The sequence below is a fragment of the Neoarius graeffei genome, chromosome 4 (genome assembly GCF_027579695.1).
Source record: "Neoarius graeffei isolate fNeoGra1 chromosome 4, fNeoGra1.pri, whole genome shotgun sequence".
Taxonomy (NCBI): Eukaryota; Metazoa; Chordata; class Actinopteri; order Siluriformes; family Ariidae; genus Neoarius; species Neoarius graeffei.
Window position 1 is genome coordinate 19,969,568 of NC_083572.1, and position 20,901 is coordinate 19,990,468.

Sequence of the window (20,901 nt, forward strand, 5' to 3'; positions counted from 1 at the left end):
TTCACAGAAGTCAGGTCATGATGTGCATGTGTTGCAAACTTGCAATCTCACACCGACAGTCTAAGTCTCTGCATAAGCTTAAACTCAAAACATCATTCACTGCACATATTCATTTCGGCATATATTTAGTCAGAGGTGTTAATGATTTTGGAGTTGACTGTGCACATAATATGGTCACATCATTGTTTACAGTTACTCCACACACCCTTGTAGTCCTGCAGATGTTTCAGCGTCTCCTGATAAGCGAGAATAACGCTCTGGTATTGTGTTACGATCTGCCGCCGGAGATTCTCCCAACATGGAGATAATTCCCCCAGCTCTTCCAGCTCACATACTCTGTGGACAGACAGACAGACATAAAAAATTATTCTATCTTTTTTCCCCTTGGCATTCAATATTGTGTCTATATGAACGTGTGCATACAGTAATGTGTCAATGTTTCCTTCTAAAGGAAAGCTTCACCCTGAATAACACATTACATAGATTTATATGGAATTATCTGGGATGTGGTTAGCGATTCTGTCGCCAATTTGTGCGCCAAATGAGGTCACACTGGTGGAACATTAACTAGGTGGAAAAACCTGATCTCAGATATAAGTGATATATTTTCTATCCACATTGATTGGATATGAAGAATAGCATGCTCTGATTGGCTACCCTACTACTAGGATATCAGCTCATATACCATGAGTAGAGAAAAACAAAATGGTGGCACGTGCTGCTGAACCAACCGAGGATGAAATAAAAACTACTCGAAAACAACCCCCTGCCCAATAAATAAATAAATAAATAAATAAATAAAAGCAACAAAATATGGAATGAAAGAATTTGATGGTAAGAACGTATCTTTTTTATTTTTCATAAATTATTATTACAGCATTTTCCACAAATTGCTACTGTCATTTCACTGGTTTGTTTAAGTTCTAAGCGGAAATTATTTTGTCAGATGTTTTATATAAAGTTATTTATCGAATTTGCAAAAAATAAAAATGCTCCATTTCTCAAAATCCAGTGAACGTGGATAAAATTAAACAGTTATTCCACTCAATCTCGTTGTACTTATATATGGCTTATAGCCAACTTGGTGCTACACGTCTCATCAGCTATCAGCTCATGTACGACTCGATTTTGTGGAATAACTGTTAAATAAGGTTTGGTCATATAAATTGAGTTCATGGCAGCTCGAGTACACACTGTTATTTAAAAACAAATACTAAAAACTGCGAAATTCTACTTTTCACTTAAATTCTTGTCAGTATCATTCCTAATGAAATTTGTTCAATTAAATTACAAAAGACTGCAAAATCGAAGGATTTTCACTCGTGCTCTCAGACTTTTGGACCCCACTGTCCATTAACCCACCCTTATGATCCTGGTTTCATGCAACACCCCTATATTTTTAAGTCTTGTAAGTAAATTAGGGTGAATAGTCCATGATTAAATATCGTTACCATCTTGTATAACTGAATATCCGCACGACTACATATGTGCATGCATGTATACCTGGCAGCGTCCTCTTCCAGCAGTAGCTTCACAAACTGCCGTGGGACGTTGAGAGACAGCACACTCTCCGCCATCTGCTCCAGAATGCGCAAGTGATTCCCGTCAGTGGTGGGGAAGCGGTACATACGGGACATGGTTCCCCCAAAGACTGAGAAGGAAAATGACAAGGTTTGTGTCTTCATTCCTAAATAAATTCAAGACTGAAACTGAGAGTATGATGTCAGGAGGGGGTCTAGTTTTAGACACTCTCAAATTCTCGATTCTGATTGGTTAGAAGGTATTAAATAATCTTCTACAACAGCAGCTATGACAATAGTGTTGGCTGCAAACTAAATCACAGGTTTATAATAATGCACTCATTCTAATACACGATTATGTCTCGTCATGTATGCAATATCAACATGTACAGGAATCTGTATGGATTAAAACAAGGTAACAGCAACGTCACTTCATTTCCGGCTGCATCCCATCATGTGTTATTCCCGACATGATATTTACAGTGGATATAAAAAGTGTACACACCCTGTTATAATTATATATTTTTTTTACATCAGAAAAACCTGAGACCACGATAAATAATTTCAAAACTTTTCCCACCTTTAATGTGACCTATAACCTGTACAATCCAATTGAAAAACAAATAAATCTGTTCAGGGGAAAAACATAAAAAATAAAAAACGTACAATAAGCTGGTTGTATAAGTGTACACACCCTTAAACTAATACTTTGTTGAAGCACCTTTTGATTTAATTACAGCATTCAGTCTTTTTGGGTTCACACCTGCCATCAATCAAAATGACTCTGATTAACCCCAAATAAAGTTCAGACATTTACTCAGTTGCATCCTCCAGCAAAAGCCAGGGTTCACAGAGAGCTTACAAAGCATCAAAGGGACCTCAGTGTTGAAAGGTATCAGTCAGGAGAAGGGTACAAAAACATTTCCACGGCATTAGATATACCATGGAGCATCAAGATATACCAAGACAGTCATCAAGAAGTGGAGAAAACATGGGACAACAGTGACATTACTGAGAACTGGACATCCCTCCAAAATTGATGAAAAGACAAGACGAAAACTGGTCAGGGAGGCTGCCAAGAGGTATACAGCAACACTGAAGGAGGTGCAGGAATTTCTGGCAAGTACTGGTTGTGTACTACATGTAACAACAATCTCCCATATTCTCTATATGTCTGGACTATGAGGTAGGGTCACAAGACATGGGCCTGGATGTTTTTCTTACAAAGAAAAACATCCAGGCCCAGCTAAATTTTGCAAAAAAAAAAAACCCTCTCCCAAAAGCATGTGGGAAAACGTCTTATAGTCTGATGAAACCAAGGTTGAACTTTTTGGCCACAATTCCAAAAGGTATGTTTGGCACAAAAACAACAGTGCGCATCACCAAAAGAACACCATACCCACAGTGAAGCATGGTGGTGGCAGCATCATGTTTTGGGGTTGTTTTTCTTCAGCTGGAACAGGGGCTATAGTCAAGGTGGAGGGAATTATGAACAGTTCTAAATACCAGTCAATTTTGGCTCAAAACCTTCAGGTGTCTGCTAGAAAGCTGAAGATGAAGTTCATCTTTCAGCACGACAATGACACCAAGCATACATCGAAATCAACAAAAGAATGGCTTCACCAGAAGAAAATTAAAATGTTTTGGAATGGCCCAGCCAGAGCCCAGACCTAAATCCAACTGAAAATCTGTGGGGTGACCTGAAGACGGCTGTGCACAAGAGATGCCCTCGCAATCTAACAGATTTGGAGCACTTTTGCAAGGAAGAGTGGGCAAATATTGCCAAGTCTAGATGTGGCAGGCTGATAGACTCTGACCCAAAAAGACTAAATGCTGTAATTAAATCAAAAGGTGCTTCAACAAAGTATTAGTTTAAGGGTGTGCACACTTATATAAAAATGTACAATAACCTGGTTGTATATCATTTTAATGGAGTGTGTACACTTTTTATATCCACTGAACATAAAGGATATTACACAGTTGAGTAAAGAGATGAAGTTTATCTTCGAGTGGTGAACATATTCACGAGTGAGTGATACGAACGGGTGAAATTATTCTCAACATGAGAAGATAAACTTCATATCTTTGCACCACTGTGTAAGGTTCTTCATATTATATGAACACGTCCACAAAAAAAGAAAAAAAAACCACAAGTAAATCAAAAGAATTTTAATTTTGAACTGGTTTGCCATTTTTGAAAACGCGTGTCCAGTCAGCGGGAAAATACTGGAAGTGACATCGGAGTGAAATACTGGAAGATAGGTCACTTAGATCCGCGATATATTTCGGACAAAAAAATGCAAGTTTTTCAACACGAGAAGATAAACTTCATACCTTCAAGCCAACATGTGATTTTCTTTTAATTATATAGACACATTCACAAACAAAAAGTACCCAAATTTATCAAAACAATTCATTGATTTCCTCATGAGTGACATGTAGAGGTTTGTGTCATGGTTTTGGTTCTCCATGTCCCGGATGTAGCTCAAATGAAAAATACGACTGGTATATTACCCAGGAAACACTCGTTTCCATAAAATATAATAAAGTACATCACAGCATATAATATAGCATATACTCCATATAATAGATGTAACAGTATCCATCTAGCAAATCTATTCTAATAAAAGCTTTTAAACTGTTAGAAACTAAAATAAATAAAATATCAAATTAATTGAAAACATGATTCCTTGCTGACTTCTAAACTGCAACAACCTATGACAAGAGTGCTCTGAGAGCACAATATCCCCTGCTGGCAACTGTGCCACAACTCTGGTAAAATGCGACTGAATTGAACAAAATTGCAATATATGTGTATTACTAACATATAACAAAGAATCCTGTCAAATTTCGTGAAATTCCTCCAAAAAATGTGAGAGGAGTTGATTTCAGAAGGTGAGTACCCTTCCCGGGACGGACTGATGGACATCGCCACGACATAATCCCCCTTCGGGCCTTTCAGCCAGTGGAGGATAATAAAAACTTTAAGGGAGGTTGATTTCAGAAAGCAAGCACACCTTGATGAAATTGCCAAAGTTTCTTAATAATCAAGGGCAAACTCTGGTAAAATTTGCCCAAATTAAACAAAATTTCAATATGCATATAACTGTCATATAACAAAGCCTTTTGCCAAGTTTGGTGAAATTCCTCCACAAATTGTGAGAGGAGTTGATTTCAGAAGAACGTACACCCTCATGAAATTTTCAAAGTACAAGTTATTTAATCAAGGGTCAAAACTCTGGTAAAATTTTCACAAACAAAATTAAATCGCAATATGCGTATTACCGTCATATAACAAGGCCTTTTGCCAAGCTTCGAAAAATTCGTCCAAAAATTGTGAGAGGAGTTGATGTCAGAAGGCGAGCACATCTTCATGAAATTGTGAAAGTACAAGGTTGTTAATCAAGGGCCATAACTCTGGTAAAATGCAACACAATTGAACAAAATTACAGTATGCGTAGTACCGACATATAACAAAGCCTTTTACCAAGTTTGGTGAAATTCCTCCAACAATAGTGAGAGGAGTTGATTTCAGAAGGAAAACACACTCTCATGAAATTATCAAAGTATAATTTTGTTAATCAAGGGCTGAAACTCTGTTAAAATGTGACCGAATTTAATGAAATTGCAATATGCACATTATCGACATATAACGAAGAATTCTGTCAAGTTTTGTGAAATTCCTCCAAAAATTGTGAGAGGAGTTGATTTCAGAAGGTGAGCACCCTTCCTGGGACAGACAGACGGACATCGCCATGACATAATCCCCCTTCGGGCCTTTTGGCCAGTGGGGGCTGAAAACTATTTCTTCCATTGTTTCAGAGTGCATCCTTTCTGTGCCGCAAAAGCAGTAAATGATTCACAAATATAAAATGAGACCCACAAATCCAGTAACAGTTAAAAGTTTGAATACACCTACCTATTCAATGGTAGGTTTTGCTGAATTTTGATTATTTTCTACATTGTAGAACAATATTGGCGACAACAAAACTATGAAATAACATATGGGACATATATGGAATTATGTAGTAAACGAAAAAAAAGTTTAAAAAACATAAAATATGTTTCATATTTTCAATTCTTTAAAGTAGCCAGCGTTTACCTTGATGCTTTGCACACTATCGGCATTATCTTAACCAGATTTATGAGGTAGTCACCTGGAATGCTCATCTCATTGCTTTTCAATTAAAAGTTGTGCCTCGTCAAAAAGTTAATTAGTGCAATTTCTTGCCTTTTTAATGCGTTTGAGATCAAACAGTAAATAATAAATAATAAAAATAGAGTGAACAACTGTAGATATAATATGTCAATAACTACTTGACTAAGTAAAGAGAAACAACATCCATCATTACTTTAAGACATGAAGTGTCTTACACCATTGAATTAGAAGGTGTCTCCAAACTTTTGACTGGTACTGTACCTCTACATCTTCCATAACTAACTTCCAATAAGCCATCAGCTCTCACAAGAATTCTAATAAAAGCTCATCACTAGGATAACTTTTTTTTGACAAGTTCTTATAGTGTAGTTGTTATTACTCTATCCACATTCATGTACGACTCAATTTCATGGGATAACTTATTTATTCCTTTTCCCCCCGTCATGAACAGAACAACATTTAGTTGTAAATAATTTACTTTAATTAAAAACTGAACTCGTTCATACCTGACCGCAGGAGCGTGTCTTTACTTAAAGAAGCATATTTGGCTCGAATTCCTATTGATTCTGTCAGACTCTCATCGACAGGAAGGACTGTCTGTGGAGAAAAAATAAAGTACACACAGGTTCACTTAGATTTAATTAGTTTAGATTATACCCCAAAGGTGATATATTCCCAGTTCTGAATGGCCAGAAGGTTGATAAAATTTTCTATTTCGGTTTCCTGACAGTAGGCTGTAGTTCAAATCACATGTTTAATTTTTTTTTAAACTTTGTGGTTTCTGCTAATTCACAGAGATGTGTGTGGTTGTATGCAAGTTTTACAAGTTGGAGGGTTTTTTTTGGAAGGAGCCCCAGTGTCAGCTCTTAACAGTCAGAGGTAAAGCTGTAAGTGTAAGCTTTCTGACACAGGATGGACGGCTTTGTGGTTTCTTACCAAGATGACACGCTGCTTTTTTTAAAATCTTATTTACTTCAAGCGAGAGGAAAAAAGAAGCCAGTGAAGGAAACACTGTTTATAACTGCTATAATGTACACAATAAGTGGAACTAACTTGTTTCGGAGGTATTCCACAGCATTAAAAGGCTCTAGATACTGTTGAAACATTCAACATGTCTTAGCATTAGCAAACTGTTGTGATGTCAGAGGAATAAAATACTTCAGAACACTTGATTATTGAAAAATAATTTAAATTTCAGGGTCTGTGAAGGTTCTCAGTCATCCAGATCATGGTAACCATAGGTGCTAAAGCAGGCAACCGGACTTGCTTTAAATTCTTGAAGTATTTCAAATGCAGTAAGGAATGCACAGACCTGTACATTGGGGAAACGAAACAACCGCTTCACAAGCACATGGCTCAACACAGGAGAACCAGTTCCTCAGGCCAGGACTCTGCAGTCTATCTTCATCTCAATAACAAAGGACACTCGTTTCAGGACTGCAATGTACGCATTTTAGCCAGAGAAGACCAGTGGTTTGAAAGAGGAGTAAAAGAAGCCATCTTCGTCAACCTGGAACGATCATCGCTGAACAGAGGAGGTGGTCTGAGGCTACGTTTACACTAGACCGTATCTGTCTCGTTTTCTTCGCGGATGCACTGTCCGTTTACATTAACCCCCCTGAAAAAGCGGGGAAACGGGAATCCGCCAGCGTCCACGTATTCAATCTAGATCGTATCAGCTCCGGTGCTGTGTAAACATTGAGAATACGCGAATACGCTGTGCTGAGCTCTAGCTGGCGTCTCATTGGACAACGTCACTGTGACATCCACCTTCCTGATTCGCTGGCGTTGGTCATGTGACGCGACTGCTGAAAAACGGCGCAGACTTCCGCCTTGTATCACCTTTCATTAAAGAGTATAAAAGTATGAAAATACTGCAAATACTGATGCAAATACTGCCCATTGTGTAGTTATGATTGTCTTTAGGCTTGCCATCCTTCCACTTGCAAGTAATAAGTGATATGCGCTGGGATCTCACACACAGCGGCTCAGTCCCGAATCGTGGCTTGTTCACTTCACTCGCGCGCTCTGTGAGCTGCGCAGGGCCGGACTGCACACCCTCCAGAGGGCACTCGCTGTTCAGGGCGGAGTGATTTGGAGCGCAGGATGCCTGCGGAGCCGAGCGTATCCGCGTATTGGTGTTGCTGTGTGCACGGCTAACGGTTTTAGTGTAAACGCGAATCGTTTTAAGAACGTTAATCTGATGATCCGCTGATTCGACGTAATGTAAACGTAGCCTGAGACACCACTTATCAGCCACCTACAATGCAGTCCTTGGCACACTTCCCAGAAAACTGAATACACATCCACACCAAGACTCAGCTGACTTCAGTGACTCACATGATGGCAGAGAGAGCCAACAGATCACCCTAACAACCCTCTAGGTTGCTAACACCGTTCACACCTGGTCCCCAGCGTCAACGACCCATGTGACCTCAATGACTCTCCTTAGGGTTGCTTTTGGTCTACTAGAGGATAAATACCTGGGACTCCCCACTAGTCAGACAGAACTGAAGAAGCCTTTTGGATGAGAGGTGAACCATCTTCAAGGATTTCAAGCAAGTCCAGTTGCCTTCTTTTAGCACCTACGGTTTAATTTCAGGGTGATAATGCATTCACACCACCTCATTGTTGATCATTTTCCTCGAAAAGCACACACTGGTGTGGTTTATTTCTTACATATAACTAATGCAGAGGTTTTTGGGTTTTTTTTTAACTGTACATTCAGAAACAGGAACCAACATTCTAGTTTAATTTATAAGTTCAGAGACAACTGGACTAAAAAACCGTAAAGAAAAAAAAGTGCAATGTTCTGGAGCAGGACTTATTGTACCAAATGGACAGAATGTATAAATGATATTCGATACACTAAGAAAACAGGGTTTATATTGTTCTTTTGTCTAATTGGCCATTTGGTTAAATGGTCCTATTAGCAGCTACAAAATGATACTGATACATCAAAAAAAGATAAAAATCATGATGAAATTATTGAACATGGCGGCACGGTGGTGTAGTGGTTAGCGCTGTCGCCTCACAGCAAGAAGGTCCGGGTTCGAGCCCTGTGGCCGGCAAGGGCCTTTCTGTGTGGAGTTTGCATGTTCTCCCCGTGGGTTTTCTCCGGGTGCTCCGGTTTCCCCCACAGTCCAAAGACATGCAGGTTAGGTTAACTGGTGACTCTAAATTGACCGTAGGTGTGAATGTGAGTGTGAATGGTTGTCTGTGTCTATGTGTCAGCCCTGTGATGACCTGGCGACTTGTCCAGGGTGTACCCCGCCTTTCGCCCGTAGTCAGCTGGGATAGGCTCCAGCTTGCCTGTGACCCTGTAGAACAGGATAAAGCGGCTACAGATAATGAGATGAGATGAAATTATTGAACATTATTTGAAAAAAAAAATGGTGAAAAAGCTTATCACTTCGCCTGTAGTCAGCTGGGATAGGCTCCAGCTTGCCTGCAACCCTGTAGAACAGGATAAAGCGGCTAGAGATAATGAGATGAGATGAAGCTCATCACTGCAGAAATGTTTTCAAATATTTGTGTAGTCAGCACTCATATATCACCATTTCTATTAGCATGGCAGCTACAATTATTGACAGTCCATAATTATCAACACCTTATCAGATTTACCAATAAGAAACAATTTTACAAAGGTGAGTTTCAGGTACAAAAGTTATTAAAAGTTAAGTTAAAGTCCTTCCCGTGCCGTGTGGCGCATTGGGCAGCGCCGAGCTCCGTTTCCGCAGCCCTCGGCCTCTCGCCTGTTACATAGCTAGGGTTACAGTGGGGGGCTAGTCCTCTAGTAACCACGAGAGTTTAACTCCCCACTCGCATCTGTATTGCAGCGTGCCTTGCCAGATGGTAGTAGGTACCATTTTTATGATGGTCTTTGGTATGACCCGACCGTGAATAGAACTCATGAGCTCCCGATTGAGAGGCGGACATGCTACCACTAGGCCACTAGCCGGTTACAAAAGTTATTATTGGTTAATTAATCAACTGAAAGTCTTTTCTACTTTTGCAACAGCCAAAATTATCGTTAAGGTGTCGATAATTGTAGCCACCACTCTAGTTTAACCCTGTGATTTTCAACCACTGTGCCGTGAAAGATCATCAGGTGTGTCGTGAGAAATTGTCCAATTTCACTTAATCGGTCAAAAAAAAAAATTTAGTTGCTGCAAATAATTTGCCATTGTTGAGCATCTGTGCCTGCAATGTAGTGGCTGGCTAAGTAATTAAATACTCTTCCATGTCAGTGGGTGGCTGTAGGTAGCGCAATAATGACCTTGTTAATTTAAGATAATAGTGATAAAAGTGATGCGTGCGAAAGGTGGCGGTGACCAGATGTACAACAGCGACGGATAAATATTTGAAAAGGAAAAATGCAGACACTGAACTGGGCCCTGGACAAAATTCTAACCCACAAGAAGAGTCTAGTATGAGTGGTGGTCAAAAGAAAGCAAAAACAGTGAGCTTGTTATAAAGCCTTATTGTTCCATATGGAGGTCCGATGGTTGTCGCGCGGCAAAGTGCTGGCCCGTGTGTATGAACTACGGGAGGAACTAAAAGTGTTTTTGACTGATGAGAGGTGCAATGACGCAAAGCTGTTTGAAAGTGATGAGTGGTGTGCAAGGCTGGCATACATGGCAGATGTATTTCAGCATCTGAATGAACTGAATGTACGAATGCAAGGCCAAAATGAAAACCTGCTCACAAGCACAGACAAAATAAATGGATTCTGTTCAAAGGTGCACCTCTGGCAACTACATCTGGAAAGTATCAACCATGACATGTTCCCCGTCACCCAGAAATGGCAAGATGTCAACAGTGCTGTGCTGTGTGAGATAATAGGTAAACATTTGAAAACTCTTGAGGAGAAGCTGTCATTTTATTTCTCCTCAACCTTCACTGAAGCCTTGACTGGGTTGGCGCCCATATGGCTCAGCAGCAATTTTTGGAAAGGACATGACTTCGCAGGAGCAGGAGGAACTAAGTGAATTGACACAAGACTGTGGTTTAAAGCTAAGCTTTGCTGATCTACCTTTGGACAGTTTTTGGTTGACTGCTGCCAAGGGAGTTCTCCATTCTGGCAAACAGCTACTTCGATATTGCTCCCATTTTCCACAACATATCTATGTGCGCTGAGCTTTTCAAGCATGACTGCTATGAAAACTAAAAACAGAGAGAGACAGAGCTGTTGAGGAAGAGCTTCGTGTGTGCCTTTCTTCAGTTCCTGCCAGGATATCAACTTTGTGTTCATCTAAACAGGCCCAGGTTTCACACTGAGTGAGTATAAACAAACTGAGAGACTAAATTGTCATTAAGGCTACAGCGTGTCATTTTGTAACTTTTTTGGTTGGTGATGTGCCACGGGATTTTTAAATGCAAAAAATGTGCCGTGGCTCAAAAAAGGTTGAAAAACACTGGTTTAACCTGTGTTTGTGCCAACAACCATTTGGGTTTGCTGGGTTAGTGTTAGGCACCAATTAACCAATCTCTTTTATTTTTTCGGGCACCAACACCATGTATCATTAGGCATCACCGATCTTGGACATATACCAATAAGATCAACTGTGAGCTACTGCTCACTTACATACACCCTGTTCTCGCTTATATCAGAATGCAAGCAATTGAAGGAATAGGACACTTATTATGAATGTTGACTTCAACAAATAATTAACCCTGAAACAAGTAAGTAAAGAGCAGTGTTCTCCCCAGGTATTTCAAATAGCATCCTGGTAAACTGTCATTTTGAAATAGCATTTTGCTTCTTGAAATAGCATCAAAATCCATGCTATATGTTTCGTAAATACATTCATTCGGTAAACAGGAAGTCGATGTACGACAGACCTGAAAACAGCATACATGGTATAGAACCCCAAGCTGAAGCTCGGTATTAAATATCAAGCAGTTGAGATTTGTAGTTGCTGAGAAAAGTATTATGAAATTTTTGTAAATCCACGCTATATGTTTCGTAAATACATTCAATCAGTAAACAGGAAGTCCAGGTTCGACAGACCTGAAAATGGTATAAACGGTATAGAACCCCACGCTGAATTTGGTACCATGTACCAAGTGACTATGATTTGTGGTTGCTGAGAAAAAGGGTGTTTTGGATGAACGGAAAAACAGAGATGCGGACGGACGAAGGTAAACCAGTATACCCCCCCATCCTTTGGCACAGGGGTATAAAAACCATACAAGGACCAGGAGCTGTGGCAAAAACTACATATATTGTAGGTTCCATGTTTATGGCACCAAACATCTCATCTAATTATCTCTAGCCGCTTTATCCTGTTCTACAGGGTTGCAGGCAAGCTGGAGCCTATCCCAGCTGACTACGGGCGAAAGGCGGGGTACACCCTGGACAAGTCACCAGGTCATCACAGGGCTGACACATAGACACAGACAACCATTCACACTCACATTCACACCTACAGTCAATTTAGAGTCACCAGTTAACCTAACCTGCATGTCTTTGGGGAAACCGGAGCACCCAGAGGAAACCCACGCGGACACGGGGAGAACATGCAAACTCCGCACAGAAAGGCCCTCGCCGGCCACGGGGCTCGAACCCAGGACCTTCTTGCTGTGAGGCGACAGCGCTAACCACTGCACCACCATGCCACCAGCACCAAACATTCATGAGGTAAAAACTTAGTCATATTCAGTACTTTTAGCGCTACATGAAGGCATGGAAAAACCTGTCAGATGTCACTGTGGATGAAATCTGGCCAAAAGAGACAGAAAATTTGGTTTTGGTCAAAACTATAGCAAAAAGTATGTGGACACTTAACCATCACAGCAACATGTGCTTTTTGAACATCCCATTCCAGATTTAGTCCCCCTTTACCATAACAATAACCCTCACTCTTCTGGGAAGACTTTCCACCTGATTTTGGAGCGTCAGTTAATCAAAGTCCTTCCAATATTTCCCATAAGGAACATCAGGCGGCACCAATCTCCGTTTCAATAGCCTTCAGCCTCTCACACCTATTCCATAGCTTGGGTTATAGTGGGGGGCCAGTCCTTTGGTAACCACAAGAGTTTGACTCCCTATTCACATCTGTATTGCGGCGTGCCTCGCCAGATAGCAATAGGTAACATTTTTATGATGGTCTTTGGTATGACCTGACTGCAAGTAGAACTCACAATCTCCTGGTTGAGAGGTGGACACTTGACCAATTTGCATTACTTTTTGGAGCATAGAAGTGGGAATTTTTGCTCATTCCAATACTAATTAGTGAGGTCGGGCACTGATCTTGGGTGAGGAGGACTGGGGTGCAGTCAGCATTCCAATTCATCCAAAAAGTGGTCAATAGGGTTGAAATTAGGGCTTTGTGCAGGTCACGCAAGCTCCCCTACACCAACCATGGCCGCATCCGAATACTTAGTATGTACTAATGCTGGTTAAGTACCTACTACAGGACCATTACTATAATACATTCTAGGAGTATGTGAGCGAGTAGACAATTCAGAGATACTCCGCTGCTATCTTACCTGTCCTATGACCTAGACAGTCACAGATGACGTTTGTTGAGAAAATAAAAATAAATAAATAATTTTTAAAAAAGGTCTGCAAATAGCAGACATGTTTAAACTATTCCTGACACTTACATTTGAACATCACCAGATGCACTACTTGGATGCTGCAACAACCGCCTTCACTTCGGTCCGCCATCATCTTTCTATTTTCCCCGTGGGCAATTCTCCTTTGGTTATTTGGAGAATCCAGCTGAATTATGGGATATTGTAGTGTAGCGTATCGTATCGTGATATGTTTGCATGCTATGGATGTAACAGATCTTCTGGGTACTGTTCACCTACTACTAAATGCCTGCTTAGTATTCCGACAACTTACAGTACATACTGCTTTTTGCACACTAATAGTATGGAACTAGTATGCATATTCAGATGCAGCCCCCATCTTCATGGACCTCGCTTGATGCACAGCAGCAGTGTCATGCTGGAACAGGTTTAGGCCTTTTAGTTCTAATCAAGGGAAATCTTCATGTTACAGCATACAAGACTAGAGATCTTTGAAGCACATGATTCTAGAGAATCATGTGCTTCAAACTTTGAGATAACCATTTGGGAAAGGCCCAGATATGGGTGTGATGGTCAGGTGTTCACATACTTTTGGCCATACAGCGGACTTTGACACCTCCACTTTAAGAAATAATCAATATTCTTCACCAAAATGATGGAGAAATGTTTTTCTTTACTCTTTAAATGTGGCCAAGGCTATCATAAGGAACTAATTTAATCATCAGTTTGCCTAAAGTTGTCTAAAACCTTGCTAATCAAGTGATTTGCACACACAGTGAACATTAAGGATGTTATGATCAAATTATTTGAATCAATGCATTGACTTACAAGGCAACAATTAAAATGAATCACGGCAACAATAAAAAATAAATTGCCATTTACTATTGACAACCCCAATTCCAAAAAGTTGGGACACTAAGTGAAACATGAATAAAAATAGAAATGTGAAGATTTGCAAATCATGGAAACCCTATATTTCACTGAACATAGCACAATGAAAACATATCAAATGTTGAAACTGAAAAACTGTATTGTTTTTTAAGAAATATATGCTGATTTTGAAATTGATGTTAGCAACACGTTTCAGAAAAGTTGGGACGGGGCAACAAGAAACTGAAAAAGTTGTGTAATGCGAAAAAAGCCTCATTTGGTTAATTGGCAACAGGTCAGTAACATGATTAGGTATAAAAAGAGCATCCCAGAGAGGGGGAGTCTCTCAGAAGTAAAGATGGGGAGGGGTTCACTGCTTTCTGAAAGACGGTGTGAGCAAACAGTGTAACAATTTAAGAATAATGTTCCTCAATATAAAATTGCAAAGAATTTGTGGATCACATCATCTATGGTACATAATATCATGAAAAGACTCAGAGAATCTGGAGAAATCTCTGTATGCAAGAGACAAGGCTGAAAACTGACACCGGATGTCTGTGATCTTCAGGCCCTCAGGTGACACTGCACTAAAAGCATACACGTGTCTGTAGTGGAAATCACTGTATGGGCTCAGGAACACTTCAGAAAACCATCGTCTGTGAAAACAGTTCATTACTGCATCCACAAATGCAAGTTAAAGCCAGATATAAACAATATCCAGAAACACTGCTGCCTTCTCTGGGCCCTGGCTCTTTTAAAGTGGACTGAGGCGAAGTGGAAAACTGTCCCGAGGTCTGAGGAATCAAAAGTAGAAATTCTTTTTCGAAATCATGGACACCACATCCTCCAGGCTAAAGAGGAGAGAGACAGTTGTTATCAGAGCACAGTTCAAAACCCAGCATCTGTGATGGTATGAGGGTGCATTAGTGCACATGACATGAGTAGCTTGCACATCTGGGAAGGCATCATTAATGCTGAATGATATATACATGTTTCAGAGCAATATGCTGCCATCCAGACAAAATCTTTTTTTCAGGGAAGGCCTTCCTTCTTTCAGCAAGACAATGCCAAACCGCTTTCTGCACATATTAAAACTGTATGGCTGCGTAGTAAGAGTCTGGGTGCTAAACTGGCCTGCCTGCAGTCCAGATCTGTCTTCCATTTAAAACATTTGGCGCATTATGAAGCGCAAAATACGACAAAGGAGACCCCGAACTGTTGAGCAACTGAGACTGTATATCGGGCAAGAATGGGACAACATTTCTCTTTCAAAACTACAGCAATTGGTCTCCTCAGTTCCCAAACGTTTACAGTGTTGTTAAAAGTAGAAGTGATGCAACACAGTGGTAAACATGTCCCTGTCACAACTTTTTTGAAATGTGTTACTGACTTCAAATTCAAAATGAGCATATATTTTTCAAAAAACAATAAAATTTCTCAGTTTCAACATTTGATATGTCATCTTTGTACTATTTTCAATGAAATATATGGTTTCTATGATTTGCAAATTATCATATTCTGTTTTTATTTACAGTTTACACAGCATTCCAACTTTTTTGGAATTGGGGTTATATTATAAATTGATTGTTACTGAAAAAGGGCATAACTGGCCTATAAAAAAAAAAAATCATATTGTAAAAAATGTTTAAACAGGCTAGCAAGGTGATTTGCCCCGACCTCTGATACTACTCTCACACAGACCTGCTACACAACATCATCACCAGATTATGAGGAAATCTGGCCACGTATTGATGGCACAGAGAGTACATTATCATAGTATTCAGTCGTCAAATATCAAACAATCACCTTCAAAATCAAAATTCTATCATATCATGTAGAAGCCTGAGATTTCCAATTCTAGTGAATTTAAAACGCTAGACTTTTACTTGTGATTGACAGACTGTCCATGTAAATGATCATACACACAAAAATGGATTCATTCTTGCAAGTGTGTGGGTCTCACTCACCCTGCCGTTGATGGTATCTGGTAGATGGGTTAATGGCGCCCGCTGCTCCCGCTTCTCCTCCAGCTGCCAGGCGATAACTGTGATATTTCCCACATGCACGTTCTCCGCCGAACTGAGGCATAAAGAAATAATATTCACTCATCATATTCACTGTACATAGTGGGCTATTGGTAAAAATATAATCAAAGACAATTCAAATAAATTATAAACGGAGGAGAATAATGCCGCTTTTCCACTACAAACGCGGCTGAGTCGGGCTGAGCCGTGCCGTGCTGAGTTGGGCTGAGTCGAGCTGAGCGGGGCTGTTGGAGTTGCATTTCGACTACAACCGCGTTGAACCGTGCTGGCTGGAAGTGGGTGGACACATTGGGTGGAGTTAGCGAAAGTGGGTGGACGTCACGTGATGTCGTTAAGCAGCGCAAACAGTGACATCAGTGAGCTTTTAAGTGGTAGTCTCACGACCCGAATAGTAAACAATAAACATGGAGTCGTTAGTGTTGCTGGTCTTGGTGCTGTGGCTTGTTGTCACCGACAACGCCAACAGATACTGGCAAGAGCGTATAGATGAGGCGAGGCGCATAAGGCTTCAGAAATTCTCGTAATTCGTAATTCTTCTTCTTCCGGGTTTACGGTGTTTACAGATCCCAGCGTGCTCGCGGGGTGTGTGTGGGCATGTGAGGACACTCCTCCTCACCAATCAGTGCACAGGGGAGTGTCTGCTCACGCCCCCAGCCTCACTCGGCTCGCTTTGGCTCGCTTCAGCCCCACTCCAAAACGGTGCGAGTTTTAGGGGCTAAGCAGGGCTGAAGCGAGCCGAGTCGTGCTGTTCTTTGGTAGTCGAAACGCGAGCCGTGTCGGGCTGAAGTGAGCTGAAACGAGCTGAAGTGAGCTGAAAAAGGGTAGTGGAAAAGGGCCATAACAGTCCCCCCATGTATTCTTCACCAAATATTGGTATATACTGATGGTCTTTCTGATTTTTAAAGCATTCCTTAAAATGAAGACTTTAAAATAAATTTAAAAATAACACAAGACCTGGATAAAAAGGGCTGTACCTGAGTGGCAGCTGGAGTGTGTAGTTCTTGTCCTGCAGTAGTTCTTTCACTGTGAACATCGCTGAGCCTAATAAATACATCTACAGAAAGAAGGAGAGCATGCTCAATGCATTTTTATGATGCTGTCTTTTTGGTATACTCTAAGAAAAGGGGTTATTTCAATAGTCAAATGCTTTTTAAGCTTCCTGAAAGAGTTGTACTTAAAACCCTTTCTCACAGGGAAAGTAGTCCTTTAAGGATTCATCCAGAGGGACAACCAATGAACCCTTAAGGTTTTTAAATTTCATCTTATTTCACTGAAAGTGTGTAGAAACAGTACTGAAAAATGAACTGATTTTGAACTACTGTGAGTCACGCTTAAAAAAAAAAAAAATAAATAAAAATGCCTAAGATATTAATTCAAGGTCAGAGCTGGTGGGGTGGATTTGAGCCTCGGGACTTGTACATCATCACGGATGCATCATATTTCATCATGCCATAGCCTTGGGCACCTTATGATTCCTCTAAATGCCAATCGCTGTTATCCTATGCAGTGGTTAATCAGAAGCCTAGAGAGGTCACACACAGAAAAGAACAGCAACAGAGCTTGAGCTAAATCAGGATACAATTTAGCAACCACTTCAGAACAGATACGGACAGATAATATCCATAACAAGACATGCTCGAGTGTTCACTTGTTCCTTTTTGTACCTGTATACTGTGTACAGATTTTATTTTCAAAGAAAAGCAAACAATGTCCCTGGGCACTGACATCTTACTCTCTCCAAGGTTCAAATATCGTGCTCTGAGTACAAAGTATGTGAGAGAATCTGAGATTGTGACATAACTTACACGCCATATGACTTGCCGAGGCTGAGATCTAATGGATACATCACTTCTAAATTGTTGTAAACAACCCTGAAGATGCCCAAGTGTCAAGAGTTTGGGTGTAAAAATAAGCCCGATCATTGAAGGAGTGAACACACACACACACACACACACACACACACACACACACACACACACACACACACACACACACACCTATAAACTACATTGCCAGCCACTCTCAGTGTCGTTGTCCCCCCCCCCCTCAAAAAATTCAAATTTTCCTTGTATTTTTATGTGACATGCTTTTGTTTGTTTTTATTCACTGAGAAAACTGATCTTTTTAGGCAAGAATCACATTGCTGTGGCAACAGGATCGTTTACTAGTATATGTGTCAGTACTGTGTATGCGTTATCTAGCTGAGTGAGATTCAGACTTTATAAAAGTGAAGTCTGTTGAGTTGCAAATTTTGTTGCCAGTAAAAAAAAAAAAAAAAAATCACATGGTTACAGAAAATTTCTGATTAGATTTTTAGAATTAGAACCCTTTGTCGCATATACAGTAAAGCACAGTGAAATTCTTTCTCTATATTCAATCCATCTGAAGCACACACACGGGGGGGGGGCGCACAGTGGCACCCAGGGATTTGTTTTTTTTATTTAATTTTTTTAAGAACCCTTCATTTGATAGCTCTGCGTAATAAAGGTAAACGGTGTACTAGTGTGCCGGTAATGTCACAGGCAGATATCCAGTTTCAGCGCAAATGGTTTCGGCCAGGTAAGCCTATTTTTAGCAATATTGTAACTTTTAAAATGGATAAATTGTGGTTATAAAGTTATGAAGTTCTATTTTTAATTTAAACATGCAGAGGGCACATCAGGGCACTTGCCGTGATTGAGAAACTGCGTTTATTTTTGGGTTCTGCTTGCCTTTAAAGAAATTCAAAGGTGATCTGGATCTACATACCTGACATCCAGCCAATTCATTCTCATCACGGGATTTGTAACATTACCCAGTTGCTACTAAACAGTGTTTACCTGGCTTTAGTCTCTGCAGCTCTGCCTACTATAATGACATTAGTCCAAAATCTGATCATACTGCACTAAATAGGATTCTAAAAAAAGACCTCAGTTTAGATCACTGTTGGTACTGTTTATTGAACTAAGAGTAGTCCAACTTTTCCATTTCACATATACAGGATTTATGATCCATTTTTGAATTTCTGCCATCTCCATTTATTTTGTGCTAATTCAAGGTTCAGGCCATCTGTGTGTGCATGTGTGCGCGCGCACGTGTGAGTTTCTGACCGTGCCCTGCGAGCGGTCCTTCACGTCGTACACTGAGAGTTTGATCTGTGTCTGCTGATTGATGAAGGAATCCTGGAAGAAGGCCACACTGCTTAAGAAGGTGGGATTCATTGTACCCTGAAAAAAAAAAATTGACCACACTCAACATGTACCAGCACTGATTTATAACCCCCTTATTGCCTCCACCAACTTTGTTAAAAGACATCATGTTTTTGCCTCCGTTTGTGTTTGTCTTTTCCCAAAGTAACTCAAAAAGTAGTGAATGGATTTGGATGACATTTGGTGTACAGCTTTAGTATTATCCTAGGTTCAAGTGATTTGATTTTGATATTGATAATACGTGCCTTGGCGATGGTCTACCAAGTGCCCTATTAGTTTTCACCAAATTCACATGTTTAGTAGAACAAGTGTCAGTGTTGTAGTCAAGTCACTAAACCTCGAGTCCAAGTCCAGTCTCGACTCCCCAGTGTTCAAGTCTGAGTCAAGTCCACTATTGATCCGAGTCGAGTCCAAGAAAAAGACTCCAACCACACCATTTGACGGTGGCTGTTGCTGCCTTTATGTGAAACTATCTATCTATGCTACTGTGTTGGACTAATGTTACTGCTTGACTGCCCCATAACAGGCTACAGATAAAAAGCTTGTTCACTGGTCAGCAAGCCCCGCTATCAACAGAGCAATGAACATACTGTGTCACTCATTCACTTCTCTGGGTGGAGTCTTGCCAAATGACGATTGAAGTTCGAGGTTGTCCCCGTTGTCTCCTTGATAGTTTTTCTATATATGGAACACATTGCAGTGCAATTTTCCCCACTGCATGAGAAGCGTGTATAAGCAAAGCGGACAATCCTAGGGGCTTCTCTCCAGGCATTTTAGCGCCATTGACGTTAGTTTGTTCCTGAACATGATGTATGAATAGGTGAATGTGCATTCTCTTGCACAAAATTAGTATAAAAATTAACGTAGATATAAATATCTCATGCCAAATTATTATGGTATGTTACAAAAAAATAAAGAAACAAAAATCAGAGAGTCCTCATCTCCAATTTATGAGTCTGAATGCAGTTAATGCACGAGTCCGAGTCCAAGTCTGAGTCATCAGTGCTCAAGTCCAAGTCAAGTCACGAGTCCTTAAAATTAAGGCTCGAATACTACAAGCCTGACAACAGTATGTCCAGATGGATATACTGATGAAAACCTTTGTATTGGTTATTTTTTAATCACACAGTATAATAAATAAGGAATAAAACATATTAAAAAATGGTATATGCTCTTGTACAACCCCAGTTCCCAAAAAGTTAGGACACTGTGTAAAATGTTAATAAAAACAGAATGCAATGATTTGCAAATCTCATAAACCCTTTTGTTTTCACAGTAGAACACAGACATGTTTAAACTGAGACATTTTACTATTTCATGAAAAACATATGCCCATTTTGAATTTGATGGCAGCAACACGTCTCAAAAAAGTTGGGATGGAGGAAACAAAAGGCTGAAAAAGTAAGTGGTACTAAAAAGAAACAGGTGGAGGAACATTTTGCAACTAAGTAGGTGAACTGGCAACAGGTCAGTAGTATGATTGGGTATAAAAAGAGCATCTTAGAGAGGCCGAGTCTCTCAGAAAGTAAAGATGGGCAGAGGTTCACCAATCTGTGAAAAACTGCATCATAAAATTG

At 40.2% G+C, this 20,901-nt stretch overlaps 1 protein-coding gene across 6 annotated transcripts in view; it reads right to left on the reverse strand.

The window, feature by feature from the left end:
• Nucleotides 1-20,901, reverse strand: part of inpp4ab (inositol polyphosphate-4-phosphatase type I Ab) — a 221,968-nt gene that overhangs the window by 89,063 nt on the left and 112,004 nt on the right. For all 6 annotated transcript variants that reach the window (XR_009654506.1, XR_009654505.1, XM_060918996.1 and 3 more), the window contains exons 5-10: nt 19,226-19,342; nt 17,111-17,190; nt 16,059-16,170; nt 6,186-6,276; nt 1,504-1,651; nt 206-336 (exon numbers count right to left, since the gene is read on the reverse strand). Coding sequence is in view for 4 of the 6 variants with exons in the window: in XM_060918996.1 (XP_060774979.1) it covers nt 206-336; nt 1,504-1,651; nt 6,186-6,276; nt 16,059-16,170; nt 17,111-17,190; nt 19,226-19,342 (679 nt within the window). In the remaining 2 variants the exon portion in view is untranslated. The remainder of the gene's footprint in view (nt 1-205; nt 337-1,503; nt 1,652-6,185; nt 6,277-16,058; nt 16,171-17,110; nt 17,191-19,225; nt 19,343-20,901) is intronic.